Source organism: Phyllobates terribilis, unplaced genomic scaffold (assembly GCF_046119375.1).
Source record: "Phyllobates terribilis strain yellow unplaced genomic scaffold, ASM4611937v1 Scaffold_2__4_contigs__length_985480577, whole genome shotgun sequence".
In the NCBI taxonomy this organism is placed as follows: Eukaryota; Metazoa; Chordata; class Amphibia; order Anura; family Dendrobatidae; genus Phyllobates; species Phyllobates terribilis.
In genome coordinates, this window is record NW_027362762.1 from 130,479,196 (window position 1) to 130,498,969 (window position 19,774).

Below are 19,774 nucleotides of genomic sequence, written 5' to 3' on the forward strand. Positions count from 1 at the left end.
TACCGCAGCTGAATTGCCGGCCGGCTTTTTTAAAGAGACGGTGCATGAAAACACTAATATTTTTTTAAATAAATCCTTTACACTAAATGACAAGTACAGTAATCAACACTGTCACTGTACTTCATATATATGTGACTGACATGTTGCTATCTATCTAATCTATGTGTGAAGCTCTATTCTTTCTGTTGTAAATTGTCGGGTACCGCTGCTGAATTGCCGGCTTTTCGCATACATTCTACATTATTCTTAGTTGTTTTCCTTCATGTAGAATTAACCTACAAGGAAAGAAAGGGTTTATTTTCATTCCGATATTTGTGTCCCATTGACTTGCATTGGTTTCCTGTATCGGAATCGGCGATATCCGATACTTTTTGGGTATCGGTCCGATCCAATCCAATACGATATTTCCTGATATCGGAAGATATCGCTCAACACTATCCTTAACATATTTCACAGGAAAGCACTTTCACTTTCGTTTTTGAACGTTTTATTTTGAGCCTGTAAAAGTGTATTAATACCTCTGACCACGTTGTTGACAGCAGTGACCTGGGGGTCAGAAATGCTTCCTGGGGCGATCCCCATGCTGTCCCCATGTCATTTGAGCACTGTCACTATCGTTTTGGGCACTTGTTAGGCTTTTAAAAGACTGCCGGGGGAGCCGCCGCAAAAATGCTCGAGTCTCCCATAGACTAACATTGGGCTCGTTGCTCGGGTCGAGCACCCGAGTATCACGGCGAGCTCGGCCCGAGCTTCAAGCACCCGAGCATTTTAGTGCTCGCTCAACACTAATGCCCATCATATTAAAATTTTTTCTAAAAATTGCATTGTATCCTGACAAAAATATAAATGCTACAGAATTAGGAGTCAAATGGATGGAAGCATGTGCAATAGATTTATATGTATAGTTATTTCTAATCTAGTGAAATTGAGCAAGTTATCCCATTTGCACAGTACTGTATGGATAATCTAGAAACATACCAGACAACGGTATAGGATAGGGGTTAATCACATTTAATACACACTATTGATTCAGTAGAAAAATATTTTACACCCTTCCTTACTGTCACCCTCACTATATACATATTATCTCCCCCAATGGTCCTGCCTTATTTAAATAGTAGCTCAGTAGCAGAAATGAAATTGACTTCAAACTCCTGGTCCGAGAATCTAGAGACAGAGCGTCGAGCGCTCTGCCTGATCTGTAGCCTGTTGTCTTCGGACATAGACAGGATACGGTCCATAGCAGCAGCATAGCTCTCCTCACTGTCTGCCAAATACCCGGTGTCATGGCCGTCATATGGGATGACAATGTCAAGTTTGGGACCTCCAGAATTATGAGCCAGAATGATTGTTCCCGCTGCCATGCACTCCACCACTCCTGTAAAGATAAATAATTCAAGGAAAAGGTTATTTTACATCTACTATATAGACAGATGAGCATACAACATTAACTAAAAATGTCATCCTCGGTCCTAGGCAATGGTAACTTATAGGGATCTAGGTAGCATGATGGGCATTAAGACGTCAGATCAACATTTTACAGACTGCAAGATAAGACTGGATAGTTAGCTAGTCTACAGGAAAACCATAACAAACAAGCCCTACTATGGTCCCTCCTTATACAAGAGATTACAGCATTTTCATGATAAGTCAGGGTCTTATCATGAGAAATGCCAGAAAGGTTAACTGTGGGAAAAGCCTTAAAGGAGTAGTAGCAGTAGCTAATGGGTGTCTGCACAACATAGTAGCTACATTAGAAAACTAGCAATAATGTTCTTAGTCACCTCATTAAAGACTTACTTTGGTTCATTTCTACTGTTACCAGCCAAGATGCATGCACAATTGACAGATATGGGGCACCTGTCTTATTAGAATAGGTACTGGACTATCTCATTAATTTAAACAAGGCAGTGGACAGGACAAAACTGCAAAAAAAAAGTTCAAAATTAAGCTAGCTGACTATTCATTACAGAATGCAAAGTTTTACGCAATCAGCTCTTAAAGAAAGGTGCTGTGCGCTTCAGCTACACCCTCTGGTCCCAGGTCCTGGCAGGTCTGCTGCGGATTTGTGTTCAACATGTGACAGCGTTCCTTGTGTGGTCAAATAACCAGTTCTGTGTGTGAAAGGTGTTAGCTATTATAAAGCGCAATTAGCCAAGCCAACCACTTTCACATCAGCCGTGACAGAGAAAGGTGCGGGCTTAGCTATTGAAATGAGTAGTCAGCAAGTCCCCTTTACATAAAAGATGCACTCCCATGAAGATTTTTTTTTTCACTAAATCTGTGTGTATATGTATTTAGTGTAGAGTCAGTGTTTTACTATACTCACCTACCACCAAGTTATCAGGTATCCAGCCCCGTTGTGCTCCTTTTTTGAGTGACATCACCGCTCTTCGTACTGTCCAGCTCATTCTGTGCTCTATGAATGAGCTGCAAGTCTCTTTTACAATGAAAGCCTATGAGACCTCATTCTGATGCTCCATACATTGTAATAGCCACTTCCGTCATGCGGAGCGTATGTAGAGCAGTGATGTCACTGAGAAGACTGGCGCTGGATACTGGAGAAGGCGGCGGTAGGTGAGTAGAATAAACACGCACTACACTATATGCACAAACACAGATTTAGAAAGAAAAATCTTCATGGGACAGGAGCGCTTCTTTAATAATTAAAGGGAAGCCATCATTACATTTTTGCATTATTAGCTGCAGCCATCTTGTGATCCATGACATTAAAATGTTTAGAAAGAAACCCTGTGCCAGTGAGAACCCACAAAAAAAATACTTTGAAAGTGTTGCACGCAGTATTCAGATCACATAACAAGAGTCATCTAAGCACCTAAGTTTCAGCTCACTGACATCCCCCACTATGCTTGGCACTCTGCTGAAATGAAATAGCACAGGTTAAGGAGGTGTCTATTGAGCAATGACTCAAATAGAGGGTAATCTACACAAACAGTGCAAAACTGATGATTTTTTTCCCCCAGGTTAGGACTCATTCAAAACATACACAGGCATCTTTGTATACATATTAAAGAAGCACTCCCATTTATATTTATTAAATGTGTGTATATGTGCATGCAATGTAGTGTCAGTATTAATATACTCGCCTACCACTGGTCTCGCCAGTGTCCAGCGCTGTTCTCCCCTTCTCAGTGACGTCACTGCTCTGCCGACTCCTCTGGGTCACGCTGCGCTCTGTGTAACCTGGAAGTGGCGGCTTTTACAATCTAAGTCTATGGAGAGTCAGAATAAGGCTGCATAGACTTACATTGTAAGGCCACAGCCCCACTATCAGTATTTGGTCAGTATTTTTTCTCAGGAGTGGGAGACAAAACCAGAAGTAGGTGATAAATGCAGAATTGGTGCACTTGTTTCTATTATACCTTTTCTCTATAGTTCCTCACCTGGTTTTGGCTCCCACTCCTGAGAAAAAAAATACTGACTGAATACGGATACCGGGGTTGTGGCCTAAAAGTTTTCCAGGTCACACACACAGCATAGAGGGAGCTGGCTAATCTCAACTACGGTGACATCACTGAAAAGAGGAGCAGAACGACGCTGGACAGCAGAGAGAGTGGCGGTAGGTGAGTATATTAATATACTCACACTACATTACATACATATACACATTCATCTATATTTTTTTATTAAATGTAAGTGCCTCGTTAATGTCATGGAATAGAGGATGAACAAAGCAAACAGGTTCCTTATAAAGCTAAAGGGTTTCCCCAATAGATTCTTACCAATTCCAAAGTGCTCATTCCACATTGTATGTAGACCAATGGTGGCTTCACCGAGATGTTTCTTCAGTTCTTCAAAAGGAACATTAACTTTAAACTCCACAGGAAGTCTAAGGTCTGCACTAAGTTTCTTCAGTTCGGCTACGCGGAGCTCATCTTGTTTATTGCGACAACCCCCGATAAGAATGAGTTTCAGATTTTCTCTTTCTTCCGCAGTTTTCTTTGCCAGTAAAGTACTAAATGCACGAATCTGCAGTTTGTGGTCCTTCTCTGGCCTAAACTGACCAATAGACACCAAAGAGTGCGCTTTTCTCTCTTGCTTCTGATTCAATTCGATATCTAAAAAGGTCTTTACATCACAGGGTGGATATACAATACTGATGCGATCACTGCATTTCCATAATTCCAAGACGTGGTTGAAGGTCCATGTGGAGTTAACCATTACTATATCACTGCAAGATCCAACCCAGCCGTATATAAGTGCAAACAAGATATAGTAAATCAGTTTCAGTCTGCTCAGAACAGGGTTGTTGGAAATGAAAGCGGCATTGTTGAATCTAGCACTATGGTCCCGGACAACAGACAGCATGTCTGTACTGATGGTTGGGTAATGCACGTAGCAGCCCACACGACAGCCCCCGAGGTACTTGAATAAAGGTAATGTAAATGCATAGCCCATTGAATCAATATAAATATCAGGCACGCATTTTACCAGAGCCTCCCAGCCTAAAACAATGGATCCCAAACTCTGTCCCAGCAGGGTGAAATGTGGATAAAGTCTGTCTTCTACCAGGTAACGTTTTTTTAGAAAAACAAACTTAACAGGGTAGTTTAACTTTATATTGAATCTGCCAACTGCCCCATTAAGGATGTCCTCTCCCGAGACGTCTTTGTCACCAGTGTACACAACATACACCGCATTTTTGTACCTACAAAACAATAAAAGAAAATTAAGCCAAAACTGATATGACTGGAATTATCACCAATCGCTTTAAGATTTCAAAACTTGTATCAATATAATCAAAGACTACAGTTAAAAGGGCTTTCTGTGTTATAAGAAAAAATAAAAATGACAGCAGCAGTAAGCCATGGGAATAAAAAAGAAGATATACTCAACCAACAAATCTGCTCCCTGCTCCAGTGCTGCTATTCCAACGGTCTCCGCCAGACTGTAAGAGAGGCCCTGCTATGTATATATACAGTACAGACCAAAAGTTTGGACACACCTTCTCATTTAAAGATTTTTCTGTATTTTCATGACTATGAAAATTGTACATTCACACTGAAGGAATCAAAACTATGAATTAACACATGTGGAATTATACACTTAACAAAAAAGTGTGAAACAACTGAAAATATGTCTTATATTCTAGGTTCTTCAAAGTAGCCATCTTTTGCTTTGATGACTGCTTTGCACACTCTTGGCATTCTCTTGATGAGCTTCAAGAGGTAGTCACCGGAAATGGTCTTCCAACAATCTTGAAGGAGTTCCCAGAGATGCTTAGCACTTGTTGGCCCTTTTGCCTTCACTCTGCGGGCCAGCTCACCCCAAACCATCTCGATTGGGTTCAGGTCTGGTGACTGTGGAGGCCAGGTCATCTGGCGTAGCACCCCATCACTCTCCTGCTTGGTCAAATAGCCCTTACACAGCCTGGAGGTGTGTTTGGGGTCATTGTCCTGTTAAAAAATAAATGATGGTCCAACTAAACGCAAACCGGATGGAATAGCATGCCGCTGCAAGATGCTGTGGTAGCCATGCAGGTTCAGTATGCCTTCAATTTTGAATAAATCCCCAACAGTGTCACCAGCAAAGCACCCCCACACCATCACACCTCCTCCTCCATGCTTCACGGTGGGAACCAGGCATGTAGAGTCCATCCGTTCACCTTTTCTGCGTCGCACAAAGACACAGTGGTTGGAACCAAAGATCTCAAATTTGGACTCATCAGACCAAAGCACAGATTTCCACTGGTTTATTGTCCATTCCTTGTGTTCTTTAGCCCAAACAAGTCTCTTCTGCTTATTGCCTGTCCTTAGCAGTGGTTTCCTAGCAGCTATTTTACCATGAAGGCCTGCTGCACAAAGTCTCATCTTAACAGTTGTTGAAGAGATGTGTCTGCTGCTAGAACTCTGTGTGGCATTGACCTAGTCTCTAATCTGAGCTGCTGTTAACCTGCGATTTCTGAGGCTGGTGACTCGGATAAACTTATCCTCAGAAGCAGAGGTGACTCTTGGTCTTCCTTTCCTGGGGCGGTCCTCATGCAAGCCAGTTTCTTTGTAACCCTTGATGGTTTTTGCAACTGCACTTGGGGACACTTTCAAAGTTTGCCCAATTTTTCGGACTGACTGACCTTCATTTCTTAAAGTAATGATGGCCACTCGTTTTTCTTTACATAGAATTTGTATTATGGCAAGAAAAAAGCTAACAGTCTATTCAGTAGGACTATCAGCTGTGTATCCACCTGACTTCTGCACAACACAACTGATGGTCCCAACCCCATTTATAAGGCAAGAAATCCCACTTATTAAACCTGACAGGGCACACCTGTGAAGTGAAAACCATTTCCGGTGACCACCTCTTGAAGCTCATCAAGAGAATGCCAAGAGTGTGCAAAGAAGTCATCAAAGCAAAAGGTGGCTACTTTGAAGAACCTAGAATATAAGACATATTTTCAGTTGTTTCATACTTTTTTATTAAGTATATAATTCCACATGTGTTAATTCATAGTTTTGATGCCTTCAGTGTGAATATACAATTTTCAAAGTCATGAAAATACAGAAAAATCTTTAAATGAGATGTGTCCAAACTTTTGGTCTGTACTGTGATATATATATATATATACACACATATACAAGGGCTTTCTTTTGGATTGTAAGAGAGGATGTCCTGACCACCAATCTCGATGCAGACTGGTGACTGGTGGTTTTATTGTAATCACTAGTGGTCCGCCAACAGCCGTGGAGAAAGGAGCAGATTTGCGAGGGGAGTGTATGTTCTTTTCTTTTATCATCCTTATGGCTTGCTGCTGTCAGTGTTAAACAAGTCAGAAAATCCCTTTAAGCGCAATTAAGTAAAAGTCTGATTACGGTTATTATTTTTTCTATACCTTGTCTGTAAAGCACGCAGTGCACACCATAGCACCCTTTCTCCTCCACCTCCTGCATTGCAGTATGGATGAAAGAAAGCCACTACTTTCAGCTCTTTGCCATCTTTGTCGAGTTGTACAGATGCTGCCCTCTTCTTTGCAACCCAGAATCGGACACAAAGGAGAAGAACAAATAACAGGAAACTGATGGTGACACTGACAATAAGTGCAGGAATGAAGAGTGATGTCAGCATGCTTGAAAGGGGGGAGGGAAACAAATGACAAAAGATTAATATACAGTATAATAATATCAGCTTTTCAGTATAAAGTCACACAATACAAAGCAACTTTTGTTAGATTCAACAATATCATAGCTGTGCTTCGCTTAAAGGAGCACTCCTCCCATAAACATTTATCCTCTTGAAATATTGGAGTCATCATATTATATAGCACTGTGCACTTACAATTGCTCATTTTGCCTTTCTACCCAGATAATTCTTCCTTTTTCCATTAGGTCTATGACATCACGTGATTAAAATCAGACTAGCTGAATCCTTCTAAGCTCTATGTAGAAACAGGAGGTGATATCTAAGTGCAGTGCAATATTTCACACGCACCCATAGGCTTATATGGGTGCGTGCAATCCGGTTTGCGGATGCAATCACAGCATGCTGCGATTGTTTTCACATGCCAAATCGGCATGAGAAAATAATCGCAGATGTGAGCTGCCCCATAGGGTAACATTGGGGCGAGTGCAATCCAATAAATACTTGCATCGCAAGTGGGAGCATGCCCTTACACTGCAAAGTCTCTGACATGGGGGAGGAGGGAGCAGCTGGGTCAGGAGGTGAAGAGGGGAATGATAAATGCAGGGACAAGAGACTTCCTGTTTCTACGTAGAACAGAGAAAAGAGAAAAATCATCTAGGTAGAAGGGCAAAATGAGAAATTCTAAGTACACAGTGCTTTATAATATGATGACTGCAATATATTAAGAGGATAAAACTTAAGGGAGTGGTAAAGGCTAGGATTACATAAAGACTTTGCCAACTCATTTCTGTACTCCATAGATGGCAGGTGACAGCTACCTCTCCCAATTCCCCGTACACAGCTGGATGTGTTTTCAAAGGGGCGAAAGAAACCATGTGCAAATGATTGGGCATGCTAAAGTCCAACATGACTGATCCTTCTCTCCCCTAATATCTGCAGTTAAGGGAGGAGTAGGAACACCTTTATAGGCATTTCATAACTGTCTGGAATAGCAGAATCTGGCAGGTTCCTGCATAACAATCAACTAAACACTGATTATTTATTCTATTATCACACTTGATGTGGGAAAAAAACAAAAACTGACAACACTGGCACTTTGTTTAAAAAAAGATGGTATGAAAAAAGTAGTAACCTATCAACACCCTGTTAACCCTTCAATTTGAACCTGTCACTTGCAGAAGCATTCACATTTGTAGATTTTGGAGCAATCACAGCTCAGCTGCTGACCTAGCAGTCTCAGGAGCTGCCAAACTGTGTGGCTGTGTCTAGAAGTGAGGAGCTAAAGTGCACGTTCCCAGAGAAAACTCTGAATAAATGCCTAGTTGGTCTGCAAGCAGAGATTTCACATACTGCACTCCAAAAGCAGTGCAGCAAATATGAATATCTCTGCAATGGAGCAACGCAGCACAAGATGGTAAAGAAACAGCAGAATCAGGGGGCTCTGGTATTTTTATATGGTATTTTCCATCCACCTAGCCATATAACGTCTTGTTCATTTATTTATTTTTAAATGTCATAATTATGTCTTTTTTTGGTTAGTACATTGTATGGTGAAATGGATGGAGTAACTCAAAACACTCATCCCACAATAAGCACGACAAATATGACTTATGTAGTTGAAAAAAAATAATAAAAAGATATGGCTTCTGGAAGAAGCAAAGGAAAACTAACTGCAAGAAATGCAAAATCACTCAATCATAAAGGGGTTAATGCCTCCCACTCCAGTGCAGCTGGTATGGAGGTCCCCACCGGCCTCTTCACACAGTGACGACATCTTGTGTATGCGCAGATACTGGTGGGGACCACCAGAGTGACAGCAGAGCTAGAGGAAGTAAAGTGACAGATATTGTATCAGCTTTTTGTAACATTTTTTCCTTGTGGATTATTTTCTTAAGTTACTGGAAAATCAGCTCCTTATAACAGGCAATCAGCATGTGGAGATCCTGCTCTGCAGCACAATTAGGCTATAGTGACTGTGGGGCACAGCCGGAACCAGCGACCATCAACAGGACCCCAATACAGAGGGAGGCGCCACTGCTGCTGTCAGCCCTGACATTGCTGCTATGGATACCGTGTATATTACTGATCATTATAGCCCATTGCTAGGACTATAAACAATGACAACACTACATTACAGCAGCTTCCCTACAGATACAGTGGAAATACATTCACCCCACACGACAACGCCCCAGCCAAGACTGCACCCGCGGCTATCAGATACACACAGCGGCTCACCGTAACAGAGAACACAAGCACAGCGCCATGACTACATGACAGGAGCCTACACGTCACAGCAAAGTGAAACCACTGCCGGGCGCGTCCTGATGACGTAACTGCGTCGTGACGACACACGCAAAGATCCAACTCTCCATGTACATAGTGGAGGGGCGTGGCCCTGCGAGAGAGGCGTGGTCTACAGATGACTGACATCAGAGGGGGTGGGGAGTCAGTGTGGGGCGTACACCTTACCTGAGCGCAGCCTGCCCGGCTGCCGGGGAAACCAATGCCTCACTCATAAAGGCTGACATGTGCTCAGCACTGATGGCAGAGGCGGCGGCGGCGGCGGGGTGCGGGAGTCCAGAGGTCACCGGCTCTGCACACACTAGTCAATGGCAGCAGCGCTGACGTTGTGCTGGAGCAGAGCGGGGACTCGCTAGGTAATCACCGACATACAGCCACCTTATAGCGATATTGCCAAGCACCCGAGATATATGTATTATGTATAATGTGTGTATATCTATATATACACTCAAAGTTTACTATATGTGTATATACCTGCAGAGCATAGCTATATAAAAAGTGTGTGTGTGTATGTATATATATATATATATATGTGTCTACACACTTTTTTTATATATATTTATATTGTGCATGAATATTCATATATACTGTATATAGAAATCTAATATATATATATATATATATATATATATAATGTATATGTGAGGGCTTATAGTCAGTAATTATTATTGTACCATTACCGTTATCAGACCTTGGTTATTTCTGTAATTACTACGACCTTTTGATGTATTTGGAGTCGTCCATGATATATCTGTATCGGTACCGGCACTTCATTTCATGCTTGTGTGTCCGTGACAAATTTTTGGTGATTTTTTTTTTTTTTCTGTGTCAAAAATGCTGCTTCATACACTTCCAGCAAAGTGGATGGGATGTTCAGAACAAATCTCAGGCCCGCTGTTGTTGTTTTTTTTGTTTTTTTTTTAATCTTTAACCCTTCACCCCTGGGGCCATTTTCTGGTTTTCGTTTTTTTGCTCCCTTTCTTTCCAGAGCCATAATTTTTTTTATTTTTATGGCCATGTGAGGGCTTATTTTTTGCAAGACGAGTTGTACTTTTGAACGACACCATTGGCTTTACCATATCGTGCACTGGAAAATGGGAAAAAAATTCCAAGTGCGGTGAAATTTAAAAAAAAAGTGCAATTCCACAGTTGTTTTTTGGGTATTTATTTTACCATGTTCACTAAATGCTAAAACTGACCTGCCATTATTATTCCCCAGGTCATTATGAGTTTGTAGATACCAAACATGTATAGGTTCATTTTTATTTAAGAGGTGAAAAAAAAATCCAAAGTTTGTTTAAAAAAAAATAAAATAAAAAAAAAAGTCGCCATTTTCCGAGACCCGTAGCGTCTCCATTTTTTAGGATCTTGGGAATGGGGTGAAAGGGGGAGATTTAAACTTTTATATATATTTTTAAACTTTTTTTTTTTTTTTACTTTACACTTGCTTTAATAGACTCCATAGGAGACTAGAAGCTGCGATGATCAGTTCACCTGGGTGTAGCAGAAATGCTCACTGGCTATGAGCGCCAACCGCTGGGTAGCGCTTATAGATGGCCTCCTGGTAATGACAACCACAGGGGTCTCCTGCAGACCCCGGGTTATCATGCCAACCCATCGGCGACCCACGGTCACGGGACTAATGACGTTATTCCTCTGCTGCAATGTTAAATGCCACTATCGGAGATTGACAGCTGCATTTAACATGGTAACAGCCGCTGGTGGGTCGTGATTCCACCCGCGGCTGTTAGGGGCACATGACAGCTGATTAGATCAGCTGTCATGCCCCCGGAAAGGTGCAGGCTCCGGCAATGAGACCCGGGGAGACCCAACATGTGGCGTACATGTACGGCACATGTCAGAAAGGGGTTAATCAGCGTAAACTGACCTGCGGTGCGTGTTTCAGATTTGCAACATGGGAATTTCTCTTGCGGGTACGCCAAGTTTTCTGTGGTTTTTTTTTTTTTATCCCCATAGACTTGCAATAGATGCAGAAATTCCGCAAATAAAAAATGCACATGCAGAAACGTATCAAAAACGCATGTAATCCGCATTTAAGTATATCAGTAACGTTTTGTCAAAACCAAATTCCAAGAAGTATAAAAAACAAAGCAGCTTTGTTTAAAGCATGATACCAAATAAGAGACAAAAGATGCAGCAATAAAAACGCATGTAAAAAAAAAAAAAAAATCACATAAAAACATTGAAAAAAAATGCAAGTACCCTAATTTAAATAATAGGTGCAGAGATGGAGCAGAAAGTCTGCAGCATCAAAAACTCGCCAAAAGCTCATTGTGGGAACGGAGCTTTACACTGCTCTTCATAGGAGGAGATTATGTGTCGTTTCTTTAAAGCTGATTCTGATGGAATCCACTCCAAACTAGGCACTGTCCAATAAAACGGCTGCAAAAAAACTTCAAAACCTTTTCAGAAAAAAAAATAGTTGTCCAAAAAAGGAGACTTTCCTGCCGCGGTTTCCATTTGGAAAAACTTGCCATATCTTTTTAACACCTCAAAATACTGTGCCTTAACATGGCATAAAGAATTTTTTTTTATTATTATTATTTATTATGTTTTCTGCTCAGAGAGTAGTGTGTAACACAGGTCATGTGCTGTCCATTCCCATCCCGGACTCCGTTCATAGAAAAGTAAGGCTTGCAAACCCAATTGATCGTGAACGTTTCTCACTTATTATTATTTAATTTTTTTGCAATCAGCCAGAATAAAACAACCGCAGGCTATAATGTGACAAGGGGCTAGTCATTAAAAAATAAAAATTGCACAAGAAAAAGTGATGTGTGAACAGGGCCTAGAAATAGAACTAATTCAAAACATCAGTCAGGTTTGTGAAAAATGGGTACTGATTGGATTAATTACTATGAATGTGAAGCACCAATAAGTCTGACAAAGAATGAAGTTTCACCTACAGCCACTAAATGGACAGAGTCCTTAATTATGTGCACACAATGGATTTTGCATGAAACAGCCCTCAAAACAGTGAACGTATGCATTTTCTATGTTACAACGACTCGCTGTTGACATGTTCAGTCTTTTATGCATCTTTTAACCGCTTAAGGTTTCAAAAGACGTCAAGAGGCTAAGAGAAGTGAGCTGACAGTTCTTCAGGCATTTTCAGCTTGGAAGACGCTCTATGCTTTACCATACGAGTCAATGAGACGGCTCAAATGACGCCTGGAAGTCCCCTGAACGTCTTTTTGAGCGTCTTCCCAACGTTTTCACTTGAAAAATCACTAGCGGCTTCTTCATTGTCGAATCCAGTAAAAAAACACTGGCAGTGAAAAAAAACTACGATGAAAGTGCTCAGGAAATGACCAAAAAGACTAAAAAAAATAAGATTCAGGACAAAAAAAAATTCATTGACGTGTCTTGAATGATCTTCCTCTTGGAATAAGGGACTGGTTTTCTGGATTCAGTCCCCAAGTTGTAGATTGTGTTAAAAAAAACAACAAAAAAAAACAACTGGGTTTTACTCACCCTCTCCTGGTCCAGCACTGATTCTCCACCACTTCCTCTAGCTTCTGTTTATTGCCTGCATAACTGATGTCACATCAACAGCTCTGCAGCTAATCAGTGAGCTCAGTGAGGTGTGTGATCAGTTCAGGCTGAGCTCCGTTATTGGCTGCAGCAATATCGACATGACATCAGCGCTGCTGGCAATAAGATACGATAGGGGAAGTGGTGGAGAATCAGTGCTGGACCAGGTCAAGGTGAGTAAAATAAAGTCTTTCCCTGAAGAAGCTGTGAACCATAGCAATAGGCGTGGGTTGTCTGAGTTTTAGTCCACAGTCCCACTCAGTATTTGGTCAGTATTTTTTCCCAGGAGTGGGTGATAAATGCAGAATTGGTGACTTGTTTCTACTATACCTGTTATGTTCTGCTACCAGAGCTAAGGAAAGAGAGGAAATCTGTCCCTACGATAGAACTCAGCTGAATCCCTACGATGTAACAGGGAACCTGATCCTGCGATCAGACCCGCTAAAGTCCTCGGCTAGTCTGTACGGAGACCTATAGATGTGGGGAAGGAATCCCTACAAGTACTAAGGACTGGGAGGAAAATGGGACACCTCCTAACAGAAATAGTAGCAGACAGACGAACAAACAAAATATAAAGAACATAGAGGTCCGTAGACCAAGCAAACTAACAGAGTTAGATACAGAGCACAGGCTAGCTAGAAAGTAGTTATACAATGAAGTCCAGCAAAGCCAGAAGGGCGGAGCAGGATTAAATAGGCCAGCAAAGGAAAAATCCTAAGAGCAAGGTTCTAACAATACCTCTTCTCTGATTGTTCCTCACCTGTTTTGGCTCCCACTCCTGAGAAAAAATACTGACCGAATACTGATAGTGGGGCCGTGGCCTTACCCCAACTCTGGTCGTGTATGGGTGGTACTCTTAGCCTTGTTGACTCTGTATATCTGTCATGATAAGTATTATGTATACCATTTGAATTGAGGCATATGTATGAGCTTTATCATGTTTATTACATGCATATCTTGATGTTAATGAGGGCTCTATAGAGTTTTTAGTGCCTATATAATGTTCTATTGGTCTAATATATTTATTTCATGTTGGGCACGTGTGTGTGTGTGTGTGTGTTTTATATACTTTGACTAAGGTATTATACGATTTCTTACTATGTTCATATATTGATCTAGCTGTTACTCATACTCACATATACTGCATGGGCCAATGGGGTTTTTCTGTATTGTTTGGTTTTAAAGGAAATCTGTCACCCCCCGACACCTATCTGACCTCTAATATGGGCATACAGGTGATAGAAATGTAAATCTGTACCTACCTGTATGACTCATATTAGAGGTCTTGTTGCTGTGAAATGTCTTTTTATTTCTACAAGTTTCTGATGTGTTCCTGTCCCGGGGTCCGCAAGAAATTATTATTTATTTATATAGCGCCATTGATTCCATGGTGCTGTACATGAGAAGGGGTTACATACAAAATAAAGATATCACTTACAGTAACAAACAGTGATAGACTGGTACAGAGGGAACAGGACCCTGCCCTTGCGGGTTTACATTCTACAGGATGATGGGGAAGGAGACAGTAGGTGGGGGGTTGCAGCAGCTCTGGTGGTGGTGAGGCGCTGGTCCGGTGGTGTTGAGGAGGCAGCGTGGTCATGGCAGGCTGTTGGCTTTCTTGAAGAGATGGGTTTTCATGTTCCGGCTGAAGGATCCAAGTGTGGTAGATAGTCGGACGTGTTGGGGCACAGAATTCCAGAGGATGGGGGTTATTCGGGAAAAGTCTTGGAGGCTATTGGGTGAGGAACGAATAAGTGTGGAGGAGAGCAGGAGGTCTTGGGAGGACTGGAGATTACGTGAGGGAATATATCAGGAGATTACTTCAGAGATGTACAGAGGAGAAAGGTTATGGATGGCTTTGTAGGTCAGTGTTAGTAGTTTCAACTGGATACGCTGGGCAATAGAGAGCCAGTGAAGGGATTTGCAAAGAGGGGTAGAAGAGGCGATAGATGAACTACTCCCGCAGCAGAGTTAAGGATGGACTGGAGGGGTGCGAGAGTGTTAGCAGGTAGGCCACAGAGGAGGATGTTGCAGAAGTCGAGGCGGGAGATGATGAGAACATGCACAAGCGGTTTAGTAGATTGAGGGTTGAGGAAAGGACGGATTCTGTAAATATTTTTGAGCAGGAGGCCACAGGAGGTGGCGAGAGCTTGGAGGTGGGGTTTGACGGACAGGGCAGAGTCAAGGTTTACTCCGAAGCAGCGGATTGCCGGGGAAAGTGTGATGTCATTTATTGTGATAGAAAGATCAGGTGGGGAAGATATGTGAGATGGGGGGAAAGATGATGAGTTCAGTTTTGTCCACATTGAGCTTGAGGAAGCGAGAAGGGAACAAGGAGGATATGGCTGATAGAAACTCTGGGATTCTGGACAGCAGAGAGGTGACGTCTGGGCCAGAGAGGTAAATCTGAGTGTCATCAACGTATAGGTGGTACTGGAAGCTATGGGAATTTATGAGTTGTCCCAGGCCAAGGGTATAGATAGAGAAGAGTAGGGGTCCTAAGACAGAGCCTTGAGGGACTCCCAACAGAGAGGGGGCAGGCTGAGGAGGTAGTGTGGGAGTGGGAGACGCTAAATGTGCAGTTGGAAAGGTATGAGGAGATCCAGGATAGGGCAAGGTCGTTGACGCCAAAGGAAGAGAGTATCTGTAGTGGGAGGCAGAAGTCAATTGTGTCAAAGGCAGAGGACAGGTCTAGAACGAGGAGTATTTAGGAGTAAAGAAATCCCGCCTCCAGTGTGAATTATAACGTCGTCGTCCCCCCCCCCCCCTCCCCTGCACGTCACCGTGCCAGTTTCGGTGGCCAGACACTGCACCTGCGCACTTCACCTTTTACGCAAGGCGCACCTCTTCCTGCTGTCTATGTTCATTGTAGAGCAGGGATCTTGTACGCAGGTGCCGGGAAGTCAGAGTGACTCACCTGCGCACAAGATCCCTGCTCTACAATGAACATAGACGGCAGGAAGAGGTGTGCCTTGCTTAAAAGGTGAAGTGCGCAGGCGTGGGATTTGGCTGCAGCGACTGCACGTCACAGGGCACTGTGACATGCAGGGGAGGGGGGAAACATTATAATTCACACAGGAGGCAGGATTTTTTGGGGGCCCAGGACAGAAACACATCAGAAACTTGTTAGAGACGTCAAAGAGAGCGCTATGCATCAACCACTTTTGTCAGCAGAGGTGGTTGTTACAGTGTGGACAGGTATATCTAGTCAATACAGAATTGCCCTACACTTTGTGAATGGTACAGTGACAAGCCCCTACTACTTGAATAACATCACTAATCCAGTTATTGTGCCTCTGCACGAACAACACAGGCCTAATTTCATCTTCATGGACGACAATGCTACAGCTCAAACTCCCATCATTTGGGAACGGCTGCTGGAGACTGGAGGTACCTCAAATGGAGTGATCTGCACTTTCTCCAGACCTGAATCCTATGGAAAACCTATGGGATCAGCTCAGTCTCCGTGTAGTGGCTCGTAACTGTGTTTCCCAGAACCTCAATGACCTGAGGGCCGCCCTTCAAAAAGAGTGGGATGGCATGCCTCAACAGACACCACTTGTGAACAGCAGGAGACGTTGTTGTCAAGCTGTAATTGATGCTCAAGGTCACATGACAAGTTGAGACTTTTTTTTTGGAGGGGGGGGGGGGATATACCCATCAGTCGTTGGCTTTTGTTTCAATAAATTGTTTGAGATGAGGAAATCACCACTGCATGCTTCTACTTAAATGCCCTACTTTCACAATAAAATATCACTGTAGCGGGAACTTTTAAGTTTTCCATAAATTTCGCTGAAAGCCAAATATCCCTAACTTTTTGTGAATGGTGTGAAAAAGTGTTTGCCCCCTTCCTGATTTCTTATTCTTTTGCATGTTTGTCACACTTAAATGTTTCAGATCACAAAACAAATTGAAATATCAGACAGGTAGCACAAGTAAACACAAAATGCAGTTTGTAAATGAAGGTCTTTATTAAGGGAAAAAGGTATAAGGGGTAGCGTTTCTCCTTGTGGAGAGTGACATACCGGTTCTGGCACGTCAAAGTAAGGAGGCTTATTCGCTGTGCAATGCTCCTCTGGGGAAATTGAATATGCAAATTGCCTCTTCAGAGAAAAAGAGGACTTGAACTCTATAGCGCCACCTATTGGAAGCGGCAATCCTACAATTCACAATCAACCATTTAACGAGTCGTGCAATATGACTTAGAATCTCAATTCTGATTTGGCTTTTATCCTAAGTCATATTGCATGACTCGTTAAATGGTTGATTGTGAATTGTAGGATTGCTGCTTCCAATAGGTGGCGCTATAGAGTTCAAGTCCTCTTTTTCTCTGAAGAAGCAATTTGCATATTAAGGGAAAAAGAAATCCAAACCTACAGGGCCCTGTGTGAAAAAGTGATTGCCCCCTAAACCTAATAACTGCTTGGGCCACCCTTGGCAGCAATAACTGCAATCAAGCATTTGCAATAACTGGCAATGAGTTTATTACAATGCTCTGGAGGAATTTTGGCCCACTCATCTTTGCAAAATTGTTGTAATTCAGCCACATTGGAGGATTTCCAAGCATGAACCACCTTTTTTAAGGTCATGCTACAGCATCTCAATCGGATTAAGGTCAGGACTTTGACTAGGCCACTCCCAAAGTCTTAATTTTGTTTTTATTAAGCCATTCTGAGGTGGACTTGCTGGTGTGTTTTGGACCACTGTCCTGCTGCATAACCCGGGTGCGCTTCAGCTTGACGTCACGAGCAAATGGCCGGACATTCTCCTTCAGGATTTTTTGGAAGTCTGCAGAATTGATGGTTCCATTTATCACAGCAAGTCTTCCAGGTTCTGAAACAGCAAAACAGCCCCAGACCATCACACTACCACTACCATATTTTACTGTTGGTATGATGTTCCTGTTCTGAAATGCTGTTACTTCTACGCCAGATGTAATGGGACATACACCTTCCAAAAAGTTCAACTTTTGTCTCGTCAGTCCACTCCCAAAAGTCCTGGCGATCATCAAGATGTTTTCCAGCAAAACTGAGACGAGCCTTTGTTCTTTTTGCTCAGCAGTGGTTTTCGTCTTGAAACTCTGCCATGCATGGCATTTTTATCCAGTCTCTTTCATATGGTGGAGTCATGAACACTGACGTTAACTGAGGCAAGTGAGGCCTGCAGTTCTTCTTAGCTTTTGAGGATCTTTTGGTCTACTTCACTTTGTCAGGCACGTCCTATTTAAGTGATTTCTTGATTGAGAACAGGTGTGGCAGTAATCAGGCCTGTGTGTGGCTAAGGAAATGGAACTCAGATGTGATAAACCACAGATAATTTGTTTTAAGGTAGAGGGCCATCACTTTTTCACACAGGGCCCTGTAGGTTTGGATTTATTTTTTCCTTAATAATAAAGACCTTCATTTAAAAACTGCATTTTTGTGTTTACTTGTGTTATCTTTGTCTAATATGTACATTTGTTTTGTGATCTGAAACAATTATGTGTGACAAACATGCAAAAAAAATAAGAAATCAGGAAGGAGGCAAACACTTTTTCATACCACTGTATATTTTTATTCAATAGCACTGGGAATGTTTTGTTATTCAATTCTACCAATTAAATTTATCTTTGAAATTTTTCATCCAAAAAACAGCTGGATATCCCTGCCTTTTACCTATTGCTACCACCAAGTAGGAGTGTGTTATTTCATCCAAGGGCAAGATTTGTTATCTATTTCAGCACGGGTGAACTGGACCACACTCTTATTTATATAACACTGATAACCTATTAGCATCAATAATGGATCTGTGATATCTGACACTCGGTACCTCCCCTGATCTCCTGAGTACCCTACAGCCACCTTTACACATTGAATGAAGTGCAGTGCAGCTCCATTATGTGTTCACATCCAGTCACTGTCAGAGCTAATAGCTGATTGTGGGGGTGTCGGGTATTGGACCCCTACCAGTCTGACAATGATGCACTATCCCAAGCATAGGTCATCAATATTTTATGCCTAGACAGCCCCTTTAATGTTAGAGACAAAGCACCCCAAGGATCCTATTTACTATAATTCTATCATATCATTGTGTCTATCATTTTACAGAAAAAAACTGTAGCATGTCAAGCTGTTTTTCCCTGCATGATTTAAATTTTTTGTAATTTTGCGATAATGGCACTGAATTCCCTAACATAGATGTGAACCTATTCGAAAAAACTGTTTGGAAACAATGACTCTCCGTATGAGCCCTGATGAGCAATGTCTCGGGCTTTTTGTTTGCACTTACAGTACTGCCTGGCACGGCTGGGAATGTATTTAGTGTATGTGATCATATGATAGAACTTGCATTCCTAGAGGGCTAAAGTCAATGTGGCTTCAAGATAAATGACTCTGTAGTTTTGTGCTTTTTATCTAGTGAACCATTATTTTACACTACCAGTGACCTATTCCTAATATATAGGCCAATTTTTGGAAAGTACAAAAATAAATGTATATACAATTGAAACCAGAAGTTTACATACACTATTTAACCCTAGAATGCATGACCATAAAAATGGGTATTTTCAAAAAAGAGTTGTTATACCGAAAATGCCTGTAACATAAAAATAAATGAACAACTGGAAATGACAAACAACTATATACATGAGGAATACCTAGAGTTTCAAAATTCTAACTAAAATAATCTTGCAGAAAATAGAAAACCGTTAACAGGGCGGGCCTGCGAGGCCCCAGCGCGTTCTAGGGTTAAAAAGACACATGCATGTTTTTCTCAATAGCTCACATGAAATCAGAATAAACCTTTCCCGTTTTACGTCAGTTAGGATTACCATAATTTTTAATAT

The 19,774-nt window shown here is 41.9% G+C and overlaps 2 protein-coding genes across 7 annotated transcripts in view; one reads left to right on the forward strand and one right to left on the reverse strand.

Annotated features, from left to right (window-relative positions):
- Window positions 1-995: 995 nt before the first annotated feature.
- Window positions 996-9,465, reverse strand: ALG11 (ALG11 alpha-1,2-mannosyltransferase). The gene is made up of 4 exons (XM_073669860.1): window positions 9,331-9,465; window positions 6,848-7,081; window positions 3,744-4,669; window positions 996-1,378 (listed from the first exon to the last, which is right to left on the reverse strand). Exons 1-4 carry the CDS (start codon window positions 9,357-9,359, stop codon window positions 1,107-1,109), a joined length of 1,461 nt encoding a protein of 486 aa, XP_073525961.1. The 5' UTR covers window positions 9,360-9,465; the 3' UTR covers window positions 996-1,106.
- Window positions 9,466-9,564: 99 nt separating this feature from the next.
- The window catches only part of ATP7B (ATPase copper transporting beta), a 163,504-nt gene continuing 153,294 nt past the window's right edge, over window positions 9,565-19,774 (forward strand). For 4 of the 6 annotated variants that reach the window (XM_073662630.1, XM_073662633.1, XM_073662632.1 and 1 more), the window contains exon 1: window positions 9,566-9,752. The gene's annotated coding sequence lies outside the window, so the exon portion shown is untranslated. Of the gene's footprint in view, window positions 9,753-19,774 lie in introns of all 6 variants that reach the window. The other 2 variants (XM_073662627.1, XM_073662628.1) reach the window with 1 other exon arrangement.

What these genes read in the sequence shown, in the direction of transcription:
- ALG11 (XM_073669860.1), bottom strand. Translation starts at nt 9,359, where the DNA reads ATGGCGCTGTGCTTGTGTTCTCTGTTACG. An exon ending in CTGCGTGCTTTACAGACAAG is followed by an intron (nt 4,670 to 6,847) that starts GTATAGAAAAAA and finishes ATTGTTTTGTAG; the next exon opens with GTACAAAAATGCGGTGTATG. An exon ending in GAATGAGCACTTTGGAATTG is followed by an intron (nt 1,379 to 3,743) that starts GTAAGAATCTAT and finishes TTATCTTTACAG; the next exon opens with GAGTGGTGGAGTGCATGGCA.